We start from the raw sequence: 24,097 nt of genomic DNA, 5'->3' as shown, positions 1-24,097 counted from the left end.
TTCTCCAACATCTCCATCAAAAGATCACGTGACTCGGTGAAAACAAACATGATCCCCATAGAGATCAATGTTAAAATTGTCTATTTTAGCATAGAAATGTAGAAATTTAGTAGGGTTTTCTGCCACATCAAAAATTGTAAAAATTGAATTGAATTTTTGATTTTTTAAATATTGAGTTCATTTAGAGATATGAAGCCCAGAAAATTAAATATAAAATAATGGATATTGAGGTGGATATCCAAGCAATAACATTAATTTCAGCTTTTTGTTTATATCTTCTAAAGCACAAAATGAAAATTAATGTCTCCGTATTGTCTTATATTATCCAATTGCATCAATCCATATAATTTAGGATGTTTTGAAATTAATTATTGGCCCATATAAATTACATTGAAGGAATTCTGCAGCTTTAATCAAGCATTTTTTTGAAGCAAGAAAAGGCAGATCTATTCATTTCTATGTTTCTTTCATTTAGATTTGTTCCTTTCATGAGTTGCATGTGGCATTCCTTTCATGAGAGTAATTAAAGATAATTCCAGAATTAATGAAAGAGTTACTTTCAGCATTGACAAAATTGATAATTTTAAAATTAATGAAAGTGATAATTCCAGAATTAATGAAAGATAATTCCAGAATTAATGAAAGATAATTCCAGCATTAATTAAAGATAATTCCAGCATTAATTAAAGATAATTCCAGCATTAATTAAAGATAATTTGGAATTAGGAAAAAGAAAAATTCTAGTTTTAATGAAACAGATAATTTCAGTTCCAAAATAAATGAAAGAGATAATTCCAAAATAATTGAAAGTGATAATTCTGATCCAGCATTAATGAAAGATAATTTAAGATTGATGATAGTGATAGTTCCAAAATTAATTTAATGAAAGTGGTAATTCCAGAATTAAAGTAAGAGATAATTCCGGAATGAAAGTGAGATAATTTCAAAATTAATGAAAGAAAAAATTCTAGAATTAATGAAAGAAATAATTTTAGCATTGATGAAATGAGGGATAATTCCAAAATTAATGAAAGAGATAATTCCAGAATTAATGAGATATAATTTCAGACTCAATGAAAGAAATAATTTCAGACTCAATGAAAGAAATAATTTCAGCCTTGATGAAAAAGTGATAATTCCCAAATTAATGAAAGAAATAATTCTAGAATTAATGAGATATAATTTCGATATCAATGAAAAATAATTCCAGCATTAGTAAAAGAAATAACTTCATAATTAATGAAAGAAACAAATCCAGAATTGATGAAAGTGATTACTCCAGAAGTAATGAAAGAAATAATAATTAATAAAGGAAATAATTCCAGAATTAATGAAAGAAAATTCAAGAATTAATGAAGGAAAATTAATGAAAGAAAATTCAAAATTAATGAAGGAAAATTAATGAAAGAAAATTCAAAATTAATGAAGAAAAATTCAAAATTAATGAAGAAAAATTCGAAAATTGATGAAAGAAATTTTTCAGCATTAATAAAAGAAATGATTCCAGTATTAATGAAATAAATGAATTAATCTTTTTTCATCTTTAGATGAATTCTTCATCCTTTTTTCTAAAGGATCTTTAAAACTCAATATTTAGAGACCTAACAGTACATTTCTATGGGCAAACAAACTTTGTTTCTACAGAGTCACATGGTTTCCTTGCATTAGATGTCTAAGCCGTCGTGGCGGCTGGATGCTCCCTCCAGTAATATAAGCTTGACGGTTGTGGCTCATATTTGGCTGTCCCTCTGTCTCTATCATTTTTATTATGTCTATTAGTTCAGGTGTCTTTCCTACAATTTGGAAGACTTGCTCAGTCTTGTTTGTCTTCAAAAGTGGTGATAAATCTGATGTTTTAAATCATCGACCTATAGTTAAAATGAATTCTATTTGTAAGGTTACACATAGGCCATAAAAAAAAAAAATAAGATATATACAAAACATCATTTACTCCATAAGCATAGAAATTTGTGATTAAAAACACATGTGTTTTTCTTTAATAATATGTTTTTATAGCATTTGTCAAAGTATTTTTATAATTGTTATACATCTATTTTTTTTACCTTCTAAGGTTTATATCTAAAGCCATAGGATTTTTCTTGTTGACAGCTAGAAGTGGTTGTTTCAGTAATGTTGAGCAGTCCTAAAGTGATGATGAAACAGTGCAAGATGAAAATTGTTATTCTACTGCATAACAAGCAAATACCATTTTGAAGAAAAAAATTCATATTAAGAATGTGAGTTTCTTTTTTGTATATGGTTTGGCAACCAAAAATTTTTATCCCTTAACCACACTATAATGGGTTTCAATTTTTGTTGAAACGGATGACACATAGTCAATATGAATCATTCTTAGATATATGTAACGATTTATTTGCAGTGTATATGGTGCAATCCAATAGAAATACTACCAATACCAATGCCTTAACTAATTTGCATCTTGAAACCCATTCGCACATATTTACAAGGTTATAAATGTCATGTAATTTGAAATGAGTTCAGAACAAAATTTTCAAATCAATCAGCTCTAAAAAAATAAAATTTACAATAATGAGTATCAACATGTATTTTGATTGTAAAATTTTACAATCAATTTTGACTTCACATGTGGTTCTTTTTTTGCTCATTGACTACAGTATAAAACTAGATTAAGGTGTATTAAAATTAGTCTTTGAAAAAAACATTTTTGTAGTTTGCAGTATTTTTAATCTAAAATATTAAGAACTGTAGAGAAAAGAACACCTTTGGAATTGATCGGCTCCAGCGAAGAAATATCTGGTGAGTAACTTCATCTATTTTTTTCAGGACATTCGCATATTCTTTCTCAATATGCAATCTGAATTCAGTTTTCTGCAGAAACTCAGCATCATTTATTGCCTTGAATATTTGGGGGTGGGGGAGAAATGATGAAAAATCAAACAATGTTCTTATTAAATTTTTTTCATTTGCGAAATAACAACATAGTGAGAATTAACTAACACAATATATTGTGGGAAACAAATATTTTCTGGATTTTATGCGGAGGTGAACTCGGAAAAAAAGTCATCCGGTCTCTGACAGAACTAGTTTCCTTGATACATTGGGCTGAGAGAAAAAGCAGTCTATCACAATATATTGTGTTTTTGATAATTAGAATTTAATATTGAATATAAAATAATATCAAAGACAGATTATACCTTATGCATTCTAGTCAGTCTTAATGGAACTAGGAAGAGCAAAAATGCAGTGCCTCCAAATGAGGGTTGAACTGTATCTTTATTAACATCAGTTCTCAGGATTTCTAACTTTGCAGAGATCAGATTACGGTGAAAAATATCATACACTTGCTTTTCATATCCTGACAGTACCTTTCTGGCATGCTAATAACAAAAAAAGTAGATACCAATAAAACAAGATATCAAAAATCAACATCAATATAAAAGGTAGCTATCAATTTTCACGGTAGGCTGTAAATTTTCAATCAAAAGGTGTTATTGAAATTGAAATCAAAGATAAACTCAATTTTCTCAGTGATTTTTTTCATGGTTTACAAACAATTCATATCACAGTACCACAACACCATTAGAAATAAAAGGAAAAATATATTTTAAGACATATCACAATTTTCTTAACACAAATAAATACAAAATCAAAATGCATTTAAGTAAGACAATAATCTATTGCATAGCAATGCATAATTCATCATGATGTATGCAGTAAAACCTCTCTTTTGTAGACACCAGCAGGATAAAAAAATCCATGTGTGAAAAAGCCATCCGAGGAGTGGCTGCATTCTTTCACTATACACAGGAAATTATTATTCGGTCATAAAAGATGGATGACTGTTAAGAAAGGTGTAACTGTATTATGAATGGATGATGCTGATTGAAAATTGTTCTGTTACCTCTTGTTCTGAAAATATGTTTATTATTTGCAACAGTTCTAGCCCTTCTTCCACCAATATCAAGCCTTCAAAAGCAAAGGATACTGATCTAACCACATGCAATTCCAAATCTTGGACACTGTTTTTGAAACTAAAAGAGCAAACACTTTTAAATCTACACACATTTCAAAAATCCATCATCATCATACAACAAATCAGACACTCATAACACATCAGCATTTTTCAATTTAAAAAAAACTAACAATAATCTATTGATAAAACCAACACTAAAATAAGTTATTTTTTGTCTCAAATTCAGTAAAATTATTTTCTTTTATAGAGAAAACAATGAAACTTACATCAAGAAACTATCATTCCACACGGTTTCCTGCACTTTTAATGCCCATTCCTTAGATTCAGACAACTTGCTTAGACTGCTAATAAATGACTTAATTGCTGAATCAAGTATATTTTGGGCAGCGATTCCCTTCTCACCTCTTAATAATTCACCAGAGTAATTTATGTCTGAGCACATGAGAGAAAACTTTCTTTTATATTTGCATATCTGAAAATGAAAATTTACACGAAAAAATTATTTTCTTATACTTTTATATTCAGGCTATAGTATTTCTACAAGGTTTAGGGCATGAATCATGACAACTTCAGTGTTTTTTCAAGAATGTGGGATCACAATGAAATTTCAAAATCCACAAACAAAATGTTGTGATGCATAATGTTTAAAATATGATAAATGCAAGTTATGTTTATGAGTAGAGAAGTGTCAAAAAAAAAAGTGGCAAAGTGGCATTCATGCACAATATGTTTTTATCAGCTATAAGACCACTTTGGCAGTATAAAAACAGAAAGCACTTCTCACACTTATAGTTTGGTAAACCCTCAAAATACAGTAGAATCTTGATAATTTGAGCTGAATGAAGTGCATCAAATTAACTGAAACCTGGTTTTTGAAAAACAACTGCAAATGGATATAAAGAAAAATATTGAATGGTTGTAGAAACTTGTTTCCTTAGGATATTTTATCTTAATTTTCACAATTTTTCCTCCTAATTTAATGGCCATATTCATTGCCAAATAAAATGAATATGTTCTGCTAAAAATCATGTTTATTTTCTATACTCGATTAAATAAGTTTGACTTTCTCGTTTTTAACACATTTGTCATCACATCTTGCTCCATCTTCCACACAGTTTTGACAGCACATAACTGGTTTTCACTATTTTCTTCTATATCCCCCCTCAAAACTTCGCTACCTCTTGTGCATATAACCTGCATTACCTATATGTCTGTTTTTCAAACTGGGTGATATCACTCTTTGGGGGAAGGGGGCAATCGAACAGACTGGGGTTAAGTATAAGCTACAAGTACAACATTGGATCTCATGAGTTGGCTTAGCATGGGAAGGAAAATATATATATTTTTTTTCCTGTGAAGGGGGCAATAAGACAAATGTGTGAATCACTTACTTCAGGAACCCCACAACTGACGAAAAAGTTTTAATGGAATTTACACTAGTTTCTTGTAGTTGAATGATTGATGCAGAAACCCGTTAAAACAACATGCTGTATCCTAGTCATTCCCAAAAAAAATTTACATTCCACATTTTTGAAATGAAAAATTCAAAGTCAAATTTTTAATATAAAATTGATCTCAAATTATAGCTAGTGACTCGAGGTTTAATATTTCATAAATATTTTTCATTTTTATTTTATATTAATATTTTATTTTTTAGGTTTTATGACTGAAAGTCATGGCTTTTGTCCACTCTCTTATGAAAACAAATAACGCAGTAAAAAAATAAATAATGTTATTGCTGCTATTTTTACCCCTTAAAATAATGAAATCAACTGATTTCTTACGCATATAGGCCCGTTTACACGAGGCAAATGCTTTAGTTAGTAACTTAATTTTTAGTTGCCAAGTGCGATATAATGTATTTTTTTTTACATATATTTTTTTCTGTCACTCTTTAATGGTTTTTCATTATTTTTTCAAAATAGCGTATAGAAAAGTTAATTTTTTACATACATTTTTTTACTACTTAAAAATCAAAACTTTTGTATTTCTGACAGACAGGTTCGTAATTTATAATTTAATATCTTAGTTTGAAAACCATATACAAAAAATGACAGGTGTCCCAGAGATTCCACTATAACCTTTGAAAAATGTGCAAGCTATGAAGAAAAAACACATGCCAGAGAGAGAGAGCCGCTCCGTAAATGAAATGCATGCCTGCTTTTTTAGTATTACTAAAGTGTGCCACTAGCCCGCATGTTACAACAGTTAGAAGGGTTGGACAATGGAATAACTTCACAGGGGTCGGCATCCGTGTCTTTTATTCACTGTGAAACAGGTTTGCATATGGTTTCTTCTTCTTCCCCAGGTTACATTTGCATGCATGGTGTTCTTTTTCTTCCGATAAATTTCAACAGGAATGCTGTTTTAACGTTTGCGGAGTGGCCGTTTCGAAACGCGCTAGCGCATTTGCATTTTATGTTACACCATGCATTCTCTGATGACAATTGTTTATATTGATGTGTACTATCAACACTTAAAGCTTTTCCCATCTTTTCTGAATCACCATGTATTTTCCAAATGACCGTAACAGACTAGACATTTTAAGATGAAAAAACTATTGGGACACTAACAAAAAAATAGCTTTTCATACAAAAAACAAATTTCAAAATTTTACTGTCAGTTTTATTCATCTATGGCACACATATAAAATGTGATTCCTAGTTTTTTTGAAAAAAAAAAATTCAGATTTGCATCCAGTCTCTTTGTTTAACACTATTTTCAAGCTGGGACAGCAAGATTTTGAGGTTTTGCTACAAACAATGATTTAAAAAAAAAATTAGATATCATCTGAAAAACTTACCTTCATGAAATTTTCACATCTATGAATAAAAGCATCTATAGGAGCAAAAATAAGAGTGACATCAAAGTTCCAGTTTCCTTCAGGGTTACAAGCAGCATGAATTTGTTCAGTCTTTTGGAAATTTCAAAATAAAAACAAAAATTGGTTAGAAATAGGCCTTCACATGCCACACATATACTGGACATCTGTATTCAACAATCATTAAAAGGAAATTCTATGGGGTAACATTTTTTCTGGTTGAACCAGACATCTAAAGGATTAAGAATAGCTAATGAAAAAGTTTGACTCAAATTTCTCATTTTTATCAGAATCTTTTAAACAAAAAATGCGTGTAACAAACATTCACAAGATAAAAAGCTATCCCAATCCCTAGAGCTTCGTGCGACCACCAAATGCCTAAACGTTTTTCTACCGGGTGAAAAAAAATTCATATTTGGAAGGTAAATAAAAACACATGATCATGTTAAAAGAAAAATTAACATCAGTTTGAACATGACTTAGGATGCAAAGGTACACAGTTTTTGTTATCTTCAATGAACAAAAAACAAGCAAGATGTGATGGAAATAAGCGGAAATTTAACCCTGGTGTCAGGGCCGCAACTTGGGGGGGGGGGCAGGCGGGTCTCGTGTCCCAGGTGCTGGACATAGGGGATGGAAATTTCATTCTCAAACCTTACCTTCAACATTACAAGGAGACACCAAAATGCGCACTTGCCCCAGGTGACCAAGCATCTAGTTGCAGCCCTGCCTGATGTATAGAATAATAGAATTCAGTAAAATCACACACTTACAAAATTATACAGCTCTTTCCATCCATTCAAGCAGTTAATTATCTGAATAAAAATATCATCTTGTTCATACGTTAGATTTCCCAATAGTTCATCCACATTAATTTTTTGGCTGCATACTTTAATCAGCAGATTTGTAACCTGTTTCAAGAAATTAAGATCAAAACCAATAAAACTTGTATTACTGCACCCAAAATCAGCAATATCATTAAAATACAGAACAACTTCAATAATATACCTGAAGAACAAAACCCATCCATTAACTTACCTAATACATTTAATGACTTAAAACAATGCAGTTCCTGAACAGGGCCATCTTAAGAGCATCATGGGCCCCCAGGCCAAATGATGTTTTTGAGGCCCTACCTGGAAAATTGTCGAAAATTTCAACCACTTCTCATTTTCGGGAGGTCCCTTTCCTCTTGAGGTGCCCAGGTGGGACCATGCATTAAGACGGCACTGTTCCTGAAGGAACTTCAGTCAATTAATTTATTTGTTTTGCTTCAGAATTGCATCTACATGGGGAGCTTGAACATGAAAATTTTTATCACTTTAGGTAATATGTGTGTGTGTATATTACCAAAATAAATAATGAACTTAATTTATTATTAAATGAATAATGTAAGAGATATGATTTTTTGAGGGTTTTGTGTTTGATATAACTAACTTTGTTGCTTTTATTAACAGCGTGGTACTTTTAGTTGATCACATTTCCTTTTTTAAATTCAAGCAATTTTACCTCTTTACTTCATAATGAATTTCAAACTCCAACATTTGATATTACGTATTTCTAAAAAAGGTCTGTTTTCCATCATTATAAACACACTGAAATCACACATTGATAACACGAAAGATACAAATAAATCTATGAAACACTTTGTATAACGTTGTAAATTTGGGGAGTGAGGGGTTACGAATAAACTGAAAAGTTGATAAAATAGGTAGAAATTGAGGAACCACATTTTGCCAGACCTGTCTAAGCAAATAGCGTAACTTGCCGCTCCGTGTGTAATAAGACGATTTCATAGAAATAAATCTCATAGCATGTAGGATGGTCTTGAGCTGTGATGGAACATTCTGTATGTCAGCTGATTCTATCTGCTTACAAGGATGTTTTAGGATTGAAAGAAGCTTAACGTTCTCATCAGATACAATAATTTCTTCCTAAGATGAACATTAAGAACATTAGGTTAAATATGTGAAATTACCAAAAGAATTCATGATACATAGTACAAAAATAATATGTTGCATTCAGACCAACATTGGCACAAAGCCTCTCAGTAACAATGAACATTGAGCTTTACCATGGGGGGAGACTTGGACAACATAATCATTGTCCAATAAAAAAATTTTAAATCACTGAAAAATTTGATTTTTATTTTAAAAAAATTGAAAGTTCATTTAAATACAGCATATCATAGACACTAAAGCTTAGACCCTCAGGCCATACCCCCTTCCCCACGCAATTCTGTGAAGCCGTAACGTTACTCAGTAATTCATGAATATAAAATGCAATGCCTCCCTGCATACATTCTTGTGGGTCGTACATACAGACACCTGGCAAGCCTAGGAACACCCAGTGCTTTGTTTACATCAGAGCTCCTACGGTTCCTCCAACCTATGAAACGTTCACTCCAGAAGAAGCTCCACAAGCATGGTCATGCACGTTGAAAATGGGTCCTGCTCATGGCCATAGTTTGCCTTCTCAGCGCAGATTTTTCTTAAGATCCCTATGAAATGATTATTATTATGCAAAATAAGTGTGCATTATTTTGTATGGCCCCGGTTGCCCAGCATAGTTATGAGCCTGGTCTGGCTCATGCAAACTATCAAATACACTAATGATATGTATGACAGACCGTTCACAAAAAAAGTAGATCGTGCAGGTAAAATATAAAAAAAATAAAGGGAATATTGTCTACGAATGTCAAAACCATCATAAAAATATTCATACTACAGTACAATGATTATCTGAACATCAATTTTCCGAACAACTCGGTCAACTGAAACCTTTTCAACCTAACTCATTTTCAGTTTTCTATAGTCAATGATGCTTAACACAATTGGTATTTTCTTGGAACTTGAATCCTCTCATCTCCCAACTCGATAGCTTCGTTCTATAGATGTAAACAATGGCGGATCCGGGTACAGTGTATGTAGTTATAAACGATTGACAAGCAAACAAACGAGTGAATAGGAGCAGATTCAGCTGTCATCTTTTTTTTTCTTGTCTACGAATTCATCTTAATCCTGTGTGTATGCATTAATGAAAGGGAGGCAAGGGTCTTCTTGACAATAAAACAGTTCTTATCACAGTTTTGTGGGGGGGGGGAGGGGGTATGTTTCCTAGATTGCTTAAAAACAGATACTGTATTTTTCAATCTTTCTTTAGCTTTAGTAGCTCAACACTTTTCATCTTTCTCAAGTGCAGAATGGCGACAAAACAAAAAACGCATTGTTTTAAACATTGAAAAAAACGGTGGAAATTGTGAAAAGATTGAAAGCAGGTGATGGTGGAAACTTGCAGCTGAATACAGACTGGGTGTGGCAACCATCAGTGATTAAAAAAATTGCTATAAAATAGAAAATTTTGAAGCCAATTTGAAAACAGCAGATGGACTAAAGTCTTGCAAAGTGTTTTTTAGGAAGTTATGCCAATTTTTTTTTTTTTCACGGTTTTAACGCAACCCCTGAAGACAACCAAAGTCTTCCAGATTCAAAAGAATGCTTAGATATACTTCAGGAACTCCCTTTATTTCAGTCCTGTCATGAAGACATTGTGTCTTCAATATTCTGCTTCACTGTGCATCATTACATCTGCAGTTGGTTCATCCTCATCACTTTCACAGTCATCCTGATCAACTTGATCGTTCACTTTCATAATTATTTCTCTATCATCCAAAAAAAAAAATGATCCCGGATTGTTACTTCAATTAGCAACTGTTATGACAGGTCCCCATTTTTCCACTATTTATGCAATGTTATTTTTCATCCAATATAACAACCAATAAATATCATTGAATTCACTACAACGACCAACATCAGCTGAGCCTCTAGTTTCTTTTGTTATCCTACCGAGTCTGGGGCGACCACCGATAGATGGTGCCTTCATTTCCCACCCAATTTCACTGGTTGGAAACTGCCATATGGCGACATATATCCGAAGTTGGTATGTGGTAAAGTAGTTTCTTTCACAAAGAAATGAATAAAATCCGTCGTTAAGTGTGTTTGACTTTGACCTTTGATGCTTGGAGAAAGAACGATAAAGTGTTGTCACTTTTATGGAAAACCGTGTAGTTAAGTAGCGTGCTCACTGGAAACAGGGCGAGGCATGGCAAGGTCGACTGGGTGATGTTCATGCTTTCTTTCCATGCTGCTTCTTTTATTGTCACATATAATGTCTTACTCCCACCTTGTACATGGTTGATTGTAACTGAACTTTTCATTCTGAAAATTATTCATTCAACATGGCTATCTTAAATAAACGGAGCACTATATCTATACCCAGGGCCGCAACTAGATACTTTTTCCGCCGGGGCAAGAATGCATTTTGACGCCCACATGTAATATAGAAGAAGCAGTTAGAGGATGCATTGGGCACCCGTTTCCATCCAATGCCAAGGGCACAAGACCCATCTGCTACCCCCTAGTTACGGCCCTGACTATACCGTGTTCCCCCGTATTGGTCAGCATGGTGAGAAAAACATCGGGGGACACGAGCATTCCTGGAAATGTGAATCACAGCTTCTGGAGAAATTCTTAAATACCTTTATTTTAAAAATCAATTGAAAACACTGAGTGCATAATGTGATCCTTATTATGCCTCGCTTTTTCCCGGCATGCCTGGAACGGACAAGACCATAACATTCAAAAATCTGGTATCCGAGTTTCGCAGAATGCTGACTAATGCAGGGGAAAACGGTATATATATCAAATTGAATGTTTTCACGAAAGTTGACTAGAAACAGATGTCGAAAGGCAAAATAGCTGAATTACTGAATATTCCAAAGAGTACTTTGTTCACCATAATTAAAAACCGTGATTCAATTATAAAAGCAGAAGAGGCTTTCCTTTTTCAGATAGTCGATCTTGAGAAGAGCAATTCTAATAAAGAGAAGAAGCGGAGAAGCTAAATTTTATGATTTTTTTAATGTTTGATATAATGATCCAAATATAACATCCGTTTTTCATGGAACAAGGGAGGGGGTCATTATAACACGTGCTGATTGTATATATATTTTTTTTCCTTGTTTGCCCGTTCCTATTGTATATTTTAAAGCCAGGAGTCCCCAAATGACAGGCCTGAATGTTGTTGGAATCGTATCTGATGCACCTTAAACACTGGTGCAAGACAGACAAAGAAAGATCTCGCCGAGGGGTTGGTATGTGGTCTCCCCTTCCGTGTGGGAACTTCTTGTGGCAGTAATTTAATCTGTATTGGTTGTTTCCACATGTTTCTCTGTCTGCGTCCTGCACAGGTGTTTATCGTGCTACATATACTGTTCCAATGCCATTCATGGTTTTCCAGTGATGCAAGCATTTTGGAATGCATAAAATTGGGTGTTGTCATTTGAATTTCCTTAAATATTCTTGCTGTGGCCATAACTGAGAGAGATAGGGATTTTTTTCCTCCTCATTCTCAGGAGCATACTTTGAAATACTTCCATCTTGAATTTCATTAGCATTTGTCGATTTTTGCAGCCACTAGACACTCATATCTAAGCAAAGGTATTTTTATGACCAACCCTATGGTAAGACACAGTACAAATACAGAGGTGCTTAAAAGGTTCACCTGAATCTCTTTGTACAGTTTATCGAACTGCGCTATGTAACTAGACTTTGTTGCTTGAAGAATGAGGAGACACTTCTTCACAGCTTCACATTCCAACTGTTCATTCATCATTTTGAGTTTAGCACCCCTGCTTTCCCAAAACGAGAGCTCTTCAGTTGGTATAACCTCAGCATTTTCTACGGCATGCTCAACATGTGCAACCTCTTTCATGATGATCAACCAATTCTTAACTACGCCTGAAAAGCAATAGGATGTGTTGAGTACATACATCATATAAAAAAACAACTGTAAAATGTGTATGCTAATATCAAAAACGGGGAAAACCATTAAAATCGGACAGCTAGAAAATGAATTTGAAAGTTAATGGAATCCTCATGAACCAACAAAATATGACATCTTGATTGGTAAAGAAAAAAATAGACTGCAAATTTTTAAAAATCGTTGTTTCCCAAATTGGTATTATGTATCTGATGTCAACGATAAAATATATCTATACTCTGTATGTGATAAAACAAAATGCTGATTATTATTATTTTTTTGTCCTTTTTACCCATTAGACGAAATAAAAATTACAAAAGGTTCAGACTTTATTTAAGAGTTCATAATAAATGAATTTACATACTTTCCAGTTCAGCAACCCGCTCTCTGTTTTCAATAATATCAGCTATTTTATAACAAAGCACATCCTTCGGAACATAGAAGACTATTTTGTTCTTTATACGGTTCCTTGCACTGAAGATATTGCTCAAGAAATGTGACAAATGAGCAGGCAATTGAGATTTTATACCTATCATGTCAAGGATTTTGCTTGAAAAAATTGAGAGAGATCAACAACAAATCTTATGAATTTAAGTCAACGTATTTCATCGACTTTCCCTGCTGCTGCTTCTTCTGATCATTCATAGTTCATTTTGACATAATTATTTCAAGATGCTATATAAATTTTATTTCTTTACCTCACTCTATATTTTAACATGTCATGGGCAGGGCTGGACAAATAAAAAAAATTCAAATGCCAACCTGATTTTTCAGGAGACTAGAATTTTCTTCCAGGAAAAAAAATCAATTTTTCCACCTGACTTTTCAAGATCTTCATGACCTTTACCCCCAATAGTAGGCAAACTGGCATTGCTTCAAAAAAATTTTGTGTTGCCCTCAGATTCCAATTCAATCACACACAAAAGTTAAATATGCCAAAAATTCAATTTTTTTAGTTGCCATGGCGACCTGGATTTGTCAAGCCCTGATTATGACACTTACAAAAAAATTAGCAATAAAAATTTCAAAGAATGTGTGGAAATATTGATTGGGCACTTATCAGTTATCTCTGGTCACATTCTATTGGCTATAAAAAAATAAAGGTACTTTTCCATTATAACAGTACCAAGTATTTTCCCCACCACATTGGTGCATTTTTGGTTTGTTTCTTTCCACATGCCTTTGATTCAATTCTTGGCTTGCAACTTCTACTACGAGTGCTGACTCCACTACGCTAATGCATGACTCCAAGACAAAAAAGGCGCCAAGTACTATGGTTATAACTAGAACGTGGAAGTTTAGGCAAAATGCAATAAATGCTTTCTTTTGCCCATTTTCAAGCTTTTATTATAAAAATGCCTTGACGCTTCGATATCTCCTTGAGATGGGAAGCGGGGTGTGTTCGGCCCTTCAATGTAAAAATGCCTTTTTCAAATTTTTCCTGCCATAAATGCCAATTTCAAAATTTTTTATTGCTTATTCATGAATTTTAGAGGCCTTGTTCTATAGAAGTCAAATATTTTCAGCATTAAGAATTTCAAGAGCATTTTTCTTTTTAAAATCTTTGACCCTTAGTATTCTTATCAGCAAGCTCCCCCCCCCCCTTCTTGGCACCATTTAAACACAAATAGATGTAAGTGCCTGAGAGAGAGGAAAATTGGTGCTAGGCATAGAAGTGACCAAGACTTTTCATGTCCGCTATACATAACTTTTAGATAGAAATCAATAGATCATCAAATTCGCATCAGGATTGTAAGTTTTAAAGGAGCCCATAATGAAAAGCTGGGAATAAATTAGAGGTTTGTTTCTCCACGTACTTAGCATAACATGCCATGCTAACGCATTGCACATCATCATAGATAAATAGCTGAATGAAGACTGTCAGATTGACGTCATGGCTCCAACAGGAATTGGAGAGATATTTCTTTAAATCAATGCAAACCAATCGATTTGAAAAAAAAAATCAATGTTTGAAAACTTTAAGAAAAATATGTCGTAATTATGAAAATGTTTTTAAAATAACTCTATGTGAAAATTTTAGAGATTTTATGTAATTGTTCTTCAATTAGCTAGCACTATTTTGCATGTCAGGAAATTATGTATTAAGAATTTAATTAAACTGAACACTGACCTAACCCTGTGGAACAAAAAAAATATTTTTGCACAATAATATCAACTTAGTTAATAATGCAGTTATTATAACATGTTATGGAAACAGTAGATTCAATGAGTTCAGTCAATTTGTTAGCCAGTTTTTGGACCCTTAATAATGTAGCTTTTAATTTCTTTTCAGTTATAAATGCCTTTTTTAGTGTCTATTTTAGGCATTTTTAGTTCCTGCTTTCCTGCCTATCTCGGTGATGTTTAGTGCCTAAACTTCCAGACTCTAGTTATAATGAAAGAGTCCCAAAATGAACTTCTCTATAATAAAAAAATAACACTGAAGCCAATGTTCAACTCGATCCCATTCTATTCGCGACGAAAAATGTGAAAAATTATAACTGACAAATAAATAAATAATAGCGAATAAAAAAGCGTTCATTTACAATTAGTACCTTGCTGTTAAGTTAGAAAAAATTTGAAAATCGAAATTAACAAAAATACCACAAAAGAATGTGGATGTAGATAACAGATAAGTGCCGGTAGTTGTTTCATTGAATGAAGCAAAACAAAGGATACAATCTGACCAGTCGGAATCACCTAAGAACATGTGTCCATATACATGTGTCATCAATAGATAAAAGCTTTCATAGAACGGAGCTCTAACGACACTATAATGCACACAGGAATCGAAATTCCAAGTCTTTATCCTGTCCGAAACTTTTTTGATGAAGCAGAAAAGTTCTGATATTGGTTTGTCGGGTATTTCAAACTCGAGATACAATGCACCTTCTTCTATATAACAAACCAAAAGTTTCAGGCGGTGGTCAATCGCATAACGGAACATCTTGTCCTCATGCTCTTCTTGCCATATCTCATTGCTGATCCCATCCAGAATAACAACCTTTCTCATCATTGTCGCCTGCAATACAAAATGCATATTCTGAGGAAAACATTAAACCATTTTTAAAACAATCAATAAACTTTTTCCCCCCTTGTAAAATAATGCAGACCGAATTCAATCATTCCACGCCTATTAAAATGTGATAAAAGAAAAAAATCAATACCCTTTGCACTACAGGGCTGGAGAAATTTTGAAAACAAAATTAGGCACCAGCAAAATTTTTTTGAAAGCTAAACATTTTTTACATAAAAAAAATGAAGTGCATAAACAATGCCCTCCCCCCCCCCAAAAAAAACTTTTTGAGGTTTTAACGATATTTTACCCTGTTAGTAGACACGAACCCCACCAGCACGACAGTGGGTGGTCAGCTGAAGTTGGTTTTCTGTGGTTCGAATGTGAGCCTATCTCCTTGTTAAAAAATCTCGCCCCAGAGAGCAGCAGGTCTACAATGGTACAAATATTTAATCATTACACTTCACTTATAGATGGCAGATCTGAAAATTGAAAAACACGGTACTAGATATGCACTCGGACTGTTACGTATAGGGTTACTAGATTTGAATACTAAGAAAGAAGGATGCCTGCGCGCACTCTTTTAATGTCATCACTTATTATAATTTCTATAATAGATGACCCCATTGTTCCGACCGATAAAACCAACCACAACAATAATTTTTCCCAACACAAACAGAACTGCTAAAAAAAGCAGAAACAGAAAAAATTCTGGGAATTTTGACGACTGTTGATGAATGTGTATAAGGGAAAAAATGCAAAAAACACTTATATCAATGAAGAAATATGTTTCAAAGTAGAGGAAATAAAATTTCCCCAGAAAAAATAAAAATATTTCTGGAAACTTGAAAAGGAGGACAAAAAGACAAATTTTGCGAAACATGGGAGGATGCTTGAAATGACATCCTAAAGGAGGATGGTTAGTACTCCTAGTTAAGTACCTTACACACACACACTTCCAACCCAACTCTATTGGTAGTAAATTGCCTATGGTAATAGACCAGAGTTGTGCTAGATTTGAATGAATGAATGTTAGTAGACACAGTGAAATGAATTCCAAACCTTTTGTGTTGATCTCAGGTTTCAATCCAATTGAACATAAAATATTTTAAGTGCATATTCCATTTTTTAGTCACCATGGCAACCTGGGATTTGTCAAGCCTGTAGTGCAATACAGTGTGTTTTATGCAGAACATTAATTTTTGTTTCTTCATCATAAACACAGGGATGGGGGGGGGGGCGTACACAGCACACAGTGAAGTGAATAGACAAAACTTCAGAAAAAGACAACTGAAAATCGGAATCACACACTCCATAGCAAACTTTCACTCAATAAGGACCCGGGTTTTTAAACATCTTAGTTCCAGAGATTCAAAAAAGGCCAACATTGCTGCTGTTGGGATGACCAGATTCTAGTGAGACAACATTGGGACATCTTGCCAGGTATTAGCGATTCTCACTGAATACCGCCTATTCCCAAAAGATAATTCAGTTTTTCATGAAATATGTTTATTTTAATAGAGTTAAAATATAATATAATATTGTAATACAGTATTATGTTTTACCAGGAAAATTCATACATTGGATAGGACTCAAGAACAGATTATTTAAACCAGGACTGTATGGGCCTAAAGAAAGCATACATGCTGATTTCAAAACTTTAAAAATCTTTAGTTTGTTGAGTGACGAAATATTTCACTGTCAAAAGAAAAAAATTTTGTTCAAACAAAAGGGGAAAAAATGGGTATTTTTTAAGGGATGACCATATAACCTATTTTTCAGGGATATTCCCATATTTTCTCTAATTATAGCCATCTTGTTTCTTTTCAAAGACGTGTTGTTTTTACTACATTTTCAATGAGACCTACTTGAATTTTAATTTTTCTTCTCTGAGATCACGAATGAATATTATTGTGCTACTTCCAAATTATATTGATAATTATGACTGTAAGCATGAATATTTATTTCACATATTTGCAGACATTAAACTATTTCTTTTTTTTCGTAGAATTCATTGTTTTTAATATGCTGCGATTTGTAGTAGTGCTTTACTTCTCGTCATTGTCAAATTTAGCAAAAATTGGCAACTTTGCACTTTTTGGCAATAATAGAAGTTTTTTGAAATCCTGATTTCTACTATTTTTGTCAAGGAAACATGGTGCAAGGACTGAGAGATTTTCTTTAGGGATTTTTCTTTTGTACAAAGCACAATTTGAGGATTTTCATAAAGATACGAAAAATGGGAATAATTTTGTTTCCGACCAAAAGATTTCAATAAGGATAAAAACTTGTAAAGCTTCCTGGTAAATCGGAAGAATTGTCACCTATGTGCAAATAGATCCTCTCTTAAACACTATAACAAAAGAAACTGAAAAACGAAAAGAAAGTTTTCTTTTTTTCTTCATCTTACCACAATTGCCAAATCATTAGATGATTCAAAATCAACTTCATTGAGAAAGGCATAGGTGTCCTTTCTTTTAGCACCTGAAAAATAATAATGATAATAATAAAATGATTAATTTGAATTAAATTAGAATCTAAAAACTTTTCATAAACATAGACCCCAAATTCATATAAGAAAATGTCTAGTCTATGTGTTTGGGACTCCTCACATGGGGTTACTCAAATCGATCTCGAGTAGCATCAACTGGAGAGTTGTTGAGTAACCAGTTCTCCCATACACGGAACTACTAAAAAAATATCAAAGCAAAGTAAAAACCACACTGTGTTTAGTTCATCTGCTTATCTTCCTGCACCGAGGGTGACCAGATGAGGCACCAGAAGAACTGAAACACATCCCGGAATTTGTCATTTAAAAACCAGGACAAAACACTGAATCCATTAATGAAATCCAGAACAAAACCAAAGATTTCTTTTTTTAAGTAGAAGGTTCGGTCATACACATGACTGATGAGAAATAATTGGGAAAAAATGGAAGGTGAATAACTCCCGGCCCGGCAGTTTAGAAACACTGGTATACACCATTTTTCTCATTATGCTACATTCAATTATCCCCAGTAGCACAACGATATAGTACAATATCTGGGCCATATTGTTATATATCGAAATGTCAGAGGAATATCAGATGCCATAACTATGATATAGAACGATCTTGTCCTATATGGTGCAAATTATTTATGATATTAATTGATCAAGTCTTTAATTTTTCAGATCTATATCAGATTCTTGATATAGATCTATCAAAGAAGACATAGCTCTATATCCTGAACATGACATATATCTATATCATGAACCTGACAAAGATATATATCAGATACACAATATGCTGATATATCAACATATTGTGTGCCTTTAAATAAAAATATTGCCTTCATATAAAATTTTGGAGAAAATTTAAAGTGTAGTATACAATTTTTTGTTTGAATGGAAATGAAAAACCTTTGAATGAATAATTTTTCATATGAAATTTTGATTTTAATAGGATCAATCATGTTGATATATCAAAATCATTTCATCAGTTATAATTGAATCCTTACTGTGTATGTTTCACATCATAGATGTTGGTATTTTAGGAGGAGCAAGAACTTATCCACCGTAACTTTAATTGCCACTTTATAATTGCACATATTTTTTAATTTAGAAAATTTGCTCTTGTTTTTGTTGTGCATGTGTGTGTTTTTCTTAAAATTATTTATTATTTATTTTTTTCCTTTGATGTGTTTTCATTTTTTACCATACTTCGAGAGTTTTAACTTTTTTGTGTTTCATATTTTTTATTTTGTTTTATTAGCATAAATTAATTTTAAATAAATAATACTAAATAAAATAATAAGTAATAAATAAATAAATAATACTACACAATACATTAATTTGTTTCTTGTGTTATATATAATTTCCTTAATTACAATATAATTTTTTCAATTATCTGCCACAAAATGATAAATATGTCTCGCAATTTCTATTTTGTAATTTTCGTGCATACATGAAAATGAATAAATTTAATTGAAAATGCAAGTAAAACAACCATTACTTGTGAACTAGTGTAATAATATCATCATGTAGCCAGTGTTGTCATGGTGGGTTGGTAAGACACAGTGTTACAGATGGCAAGAGTTCAGGGTACATTGGTCAAACCCACCCTCCTACAAAAAAATACACTTATTTTTTTAAAGTTCTGAAAGGGTGCCATCTATCGTCCAAAATTTGAAGTATTTCAATATATCACATTCACGATAAGATCTATTTATCTCTGACTATGCCTTTTTTAGCCAGAACGATATCGTGGCCCGATATAGATCTATATTGGAAACTGAAATTTTGCGATATAGATCTATATCTTTGTGCTACTTGGGTATCTAGCTTAGCATTTATTCCTCTCAGGTTGTACATTCATAATTCCATTTTTAATGTGTTGCATACTAGTATTGTATTTTCGATCCTACAATCATATTTTTTATTGAACCCAGAGAGAGCTTTTTTTTTTGCTCTGGCTATACTGCATTTAAAATAGAGTTTAAGGTTTTATTATTTTCAATCCCGCATCTGGTCTAGGATGTTATATTTTTAATCTAGATCCCTTATTTATTCCAAGAATCTTGTTCTGTTCATTGTTATTGTTTTTATCATCATTTTTTCTTTTTCAACAGCCATAGTATGATTCATGTTGGCGATTTTTTTTTTCTTCAGCAAGAAGGACGTCCAAAAGCATGACACTCCATTTCACTCTTGGCAACTTTGTCATGCTTTTGGATGTTTTTCTTGCCAAAGAAAAAAATTGCCAAGAGGGGATTACACTGCAACTGTTCAGTATCGCCATGTGAGCAGACACTTGGCAGACAAAACTTTCGGTCCTATGAGTGTGCTCTCTTAGGGGTTTTTTCAGTTATTCTTAGAATAGGAACGGTCCTTCCTCAAGGGTCTCAGAGAGGTTTTACAGTATTATACTTAGGGGTGGGGGGGGGATTATTCCAGGTTGAAATCCAGAATAAAATTATTCAACATTTTTCCCCCCTGGAACCAATGAAACCCTATTGTGATCCAAGGAGATGATTTTAAATTTATCTCACATTAACTTAAATAATTTGGTCAAGTAAACTGCTTTGATGAAATTATTTGCTTACCCTTAGTCTTAACACCTCTATTCATGGTTTACAACAAAACCGAATACATCATGTTCAACACTCCTGGATACACAAAATACAACTTTCATGGACTTCAGAAAAAGAAAACAAAGTTTTACTTGACTTGACTTGTTTTGTTAAGCGGTTGCTATGCGACGACCACATCATGACGGCCTTTACAAAGGTAATACGCCTGATTTTAAATTTTTTCTCCCAGGATCTTGATAACTTTTCTCTGACCAAATACCATTCAGAAAAAAAGGTTTTCTGGGTCCTATACGGGACATTGCAATACCTTCTAAAGCAGAAGGTGCTTTTGAAGGTGTTCTTGCTCTAGAAGGTGTTGGATATTGTCAGCCAAGAAATCAGAAGCGGCTCACTGTAACGTTGAATACGTCTTTTGGCGCACGCGCATTAGTGAATATTCAAGAATTAATATACAGTAAAACTCCTCTTATCCAAGAATGATGTCACTCTCTGCCGCCCAGGGTGTACACGAAGGTTTTCAACAGCTGGCTGATGCGAAGATGAATTTAGGACAGAAAGAAAAATTCAACTGCCCTTGCGAGGAATCGAACCCACGCCCTTTCATTTGCCAGTAGCACCTTAGACCACTAGACTACAAAGGCTTCAATCTTTCCGTAGAGCTTGTATGCATTGCATGGCCCATACATCCTGTAGTGGTGCCCCTCTGCTTTTGGGGGGATCTGGGATCTTTTGTGGGGCCCCTCGGCCAGACTTTTAACGGGTCCCGTCTGTAATTAATGTATAGTGTGAAAAGCAAAGAAATGATGATGATAATCGTCCCGGGCCTCAGGGCTAGAGCCTTGTCAGCCCCCCCCCCCTCCTCATGTGGGGGCCATGGTGCACTGCACGGAACAATCAGACCAAACTTGGGCTCACAATTTCTGACACTGCCACCAGATGGCGACTTATCCTCGGATGATGTCACTCTCCGCTATCCATAGGAATGTTTTCAACAGCTGGCTGATGCGAAGATGATGCGAGAAATCTACTGCATACAGGGGCAGTTGAATTTTCCCTCTTTCCTAGATATATCTTCGCATCAGCTAGCTGTTGGAAACTTTCCTATGGACAGCGGAGAGCGTCATCATTCTAGGATAAGTCACCATCTGGTGGCAATGTCGGTATTGCGAGCTTGGGCCTTAGTCAGTACCTTCTAAAGGCATGGGCCCATCCAAGTACTGCTCGGGGGCCTCACAAAAATTAGATCTGGTTGAAATTTTCGAGAATTTGCTGGTAGAGATACAGAAAAATCACTTGGCCCGTGGGCCCACAATGCTCTTAACACGGCCCTGGCCTGAGTAAGGTCCGACCGTTTATGTACGGTCCCGTTCAGTTCACGCGAGCTTTAATTGGCCTTGTCTAGTACGCTCACGCGACAAATGAGAGGATGCGGGTCCGATTCCCCGCAGAGCAGGTGAATTCTGTTTCTTTCCTAAATTCATCTTCGCATCGCTGTTGAAAACTTTTGTAAAATCACTCTTAAAGGACGCTCTTCAAATGCGGCCACCCCCCTTTTTTGCGGAAAAATAATTATTTCCACCGTATAATACAATTATGTATGACATAAATGTCGCTCTCCACTTGTTAATACAAGATATACAGAAGACTGGATGTTGTGAAGATATTTATTATTTGAGATGTTAATTTTTTAAGGAAGGAAAAAACTCATCTCCCGGTAGAGGCAGAGATGAGTTTTTTCCTTCCTTAAAAAATTAACATCTCAAATAATAAATATCTTCACAACATCCAGTCTTCTGTATATCTTGAATACAATTATGCATTTCACCCCCCCCCCCCCGATTAACGGTCCCCCCCTCTTTTACGGACGAATTTTTTTGTCCCACCGATATCAGTAAAGATTTTACTGTATTTAATTAAGCCCCTTTCTAGCATCCGCTATTGAACCAGTTGTCAGGACGTAGGCATAGGGTACATTTAAGGTTTTTCCTGCTGTGGGCTACAGGAATTTGGCCGTCCCTCTCCTATTCTAGTCTAATTTTCTTGATTTTTTTCCTAAAAATTCACCACCCTGTGCCATAACCCGCTTTCACCCCCTCCCACCAATCCTGCAAGCACACGTCACTACTCATTTAGTCATGCTTGCTCATTGTCACTCACGGGGCCGGCGCCTGAGTCATGAGGCGACGAGGCAGCCGCTTAGGGCGGCATTTTTTTCGAAGGGAAAGCGTGAATAAATAAATAAGCGCAGGTAAATACAATACTTGCCAATGTTGAAATCCTATTCAATGCTTAACTCATCTCAACACGCCTTCTTTAGAGAAGCTGATTTCTGAAAAAAAGATTAATGTTCCCTCTTTTTTTTTGTTAAGGATGTTCTCACTCTTCATCCTAGGAAATGAGAAAAGCGATTCTTAGATTTTCAGTAAATAAATTTTATCTTTGAATTCAGAATAAATATTATATTAATTTTCATGTTTTCTCATAAAAGTTCGCAAAAGAACATTTGTGACACTTGATTGAATAAGATTTTTCTTCTAATTATTTTCGGTAAATTTTATGAAGAATTTTAATGCGCTATATGATGCACAGAGTGATTCAAAACTCAACGTACAAATTCTTATGGGAGTAGGAAAACACAAAAACAAAACAGAATCACATAGGAATGTATGACCGGAAACCCCAACCTGATCAGCCGGAGGATAAACGAAGGTGCAGAAATGACAAGCCAATAATAGGTGGAAAAACAAATTTAGCGGTACTTTACACGAGTCGTGTACACGTCAAGTTTCACAAATACTCAAAGTTCTTACCATCCAAAAAAAAAATGTTATTTTGTTCTGTTTCTTTTTTTCATTTTTTTGTGATTCTGTTTTGTTTTTGTGTTTTCTACCTCTCCTAAAAGTTTGTACGTTGAGTTTTGAATCGGTCTGTTTGAATCGAGTTTTGAGTTTCGGCCCTGTATAGGTGCTACGTAGCTCAATTAATCCTTTGAAGGGCAGACATTTTTCCAACACCCATAGGAAAAAATATATAAACAAATGCACACCCACTATGGGACCACCCTCCCCCTACAACGAAAAGTTATTATATTGATATGATATATTTTCTCTCATACTTCGGGACGTTTTTATTTAGGAAATTCTCTCGCGACATCTTAAATCATCAACGTTACCACCCCCACCCCCCCGTTCACAGTGTTCCCAACACTTTGGGAGCCACTGCACAGAGAGGTGAAGAAAGAAAACTTTTTTTCAGATAGCGATATCTTAAGGGCTGCAAACTATTATTCTCCTCAGGTGGCAGAATTTCTAGGAGCAGCAGGTCACGCTCATACTTGCACACGTTCTAGGTCACTCACTGACCTGATCCCTAGAACCGTACACACATCACTCGTTAGGTCATTCACATATTCTTGA

At 34.1% G+C, this 24,097-nt stretch overlaps 1 protein-coding gene across 1 annotated transcript; it reads right to left on the bottom strand.

Moving 5' to 3' along the window:
* Positions 1-3,181: 3,181 nt before the first annotated feature.
* LOC149084165 (uncharacterized) lies at positions 3,182-20,780 on the bottom strand. Its single transcript, XM_089234512.1, has 10 exons — positions 20,694-20,780; positions 18,023-18,096; positions 15,276-15,618; positions 12,961-13,125; positions 12,339-12,574; positions 8,519-8,710; positions 7,550-7,687; positions 6,759-6,869; positions 4,222-4,427; positions 3,182-3,359 (listed from the first exon to the last, which is right to left on the bottom strand). The coding sequence occupies exons 1-10, from the start codon at positions 20,716-20,718 to the stop codon at positions 3,296-3,298; spliced, it is 1,554 nt and encodes a 517-aa protein (XP_089090638.1). The 5' UTR covers positions 20,719-20,780; the 3' UTR covers positions 3,182-3,295.
* Positions 20,781-24,097: the final 3,317 nt, after the last annotated feature.

This window comes from Pholcus phalangioides, unplaced genomic scaffold (genome assembly GCF_987345545.1).
Source record: "Pholcus phalangioides strain wild (caught in Gottingen) unplaced genomic scaffold, Ppha-v1.0 ptg000008l_1, whole genome shotgun sequence".
Lineage (NCBI taxonomy): Eukaryota > Metazoa > Arthropoda > Arachnida > Araneae > Pholcidae > Pholcus > Pholcus phalangioides.
Note: the sequence above shows the minus strand (reverse complement) of the source record. Positions and strands in the feature narration are given on the sequence as shown.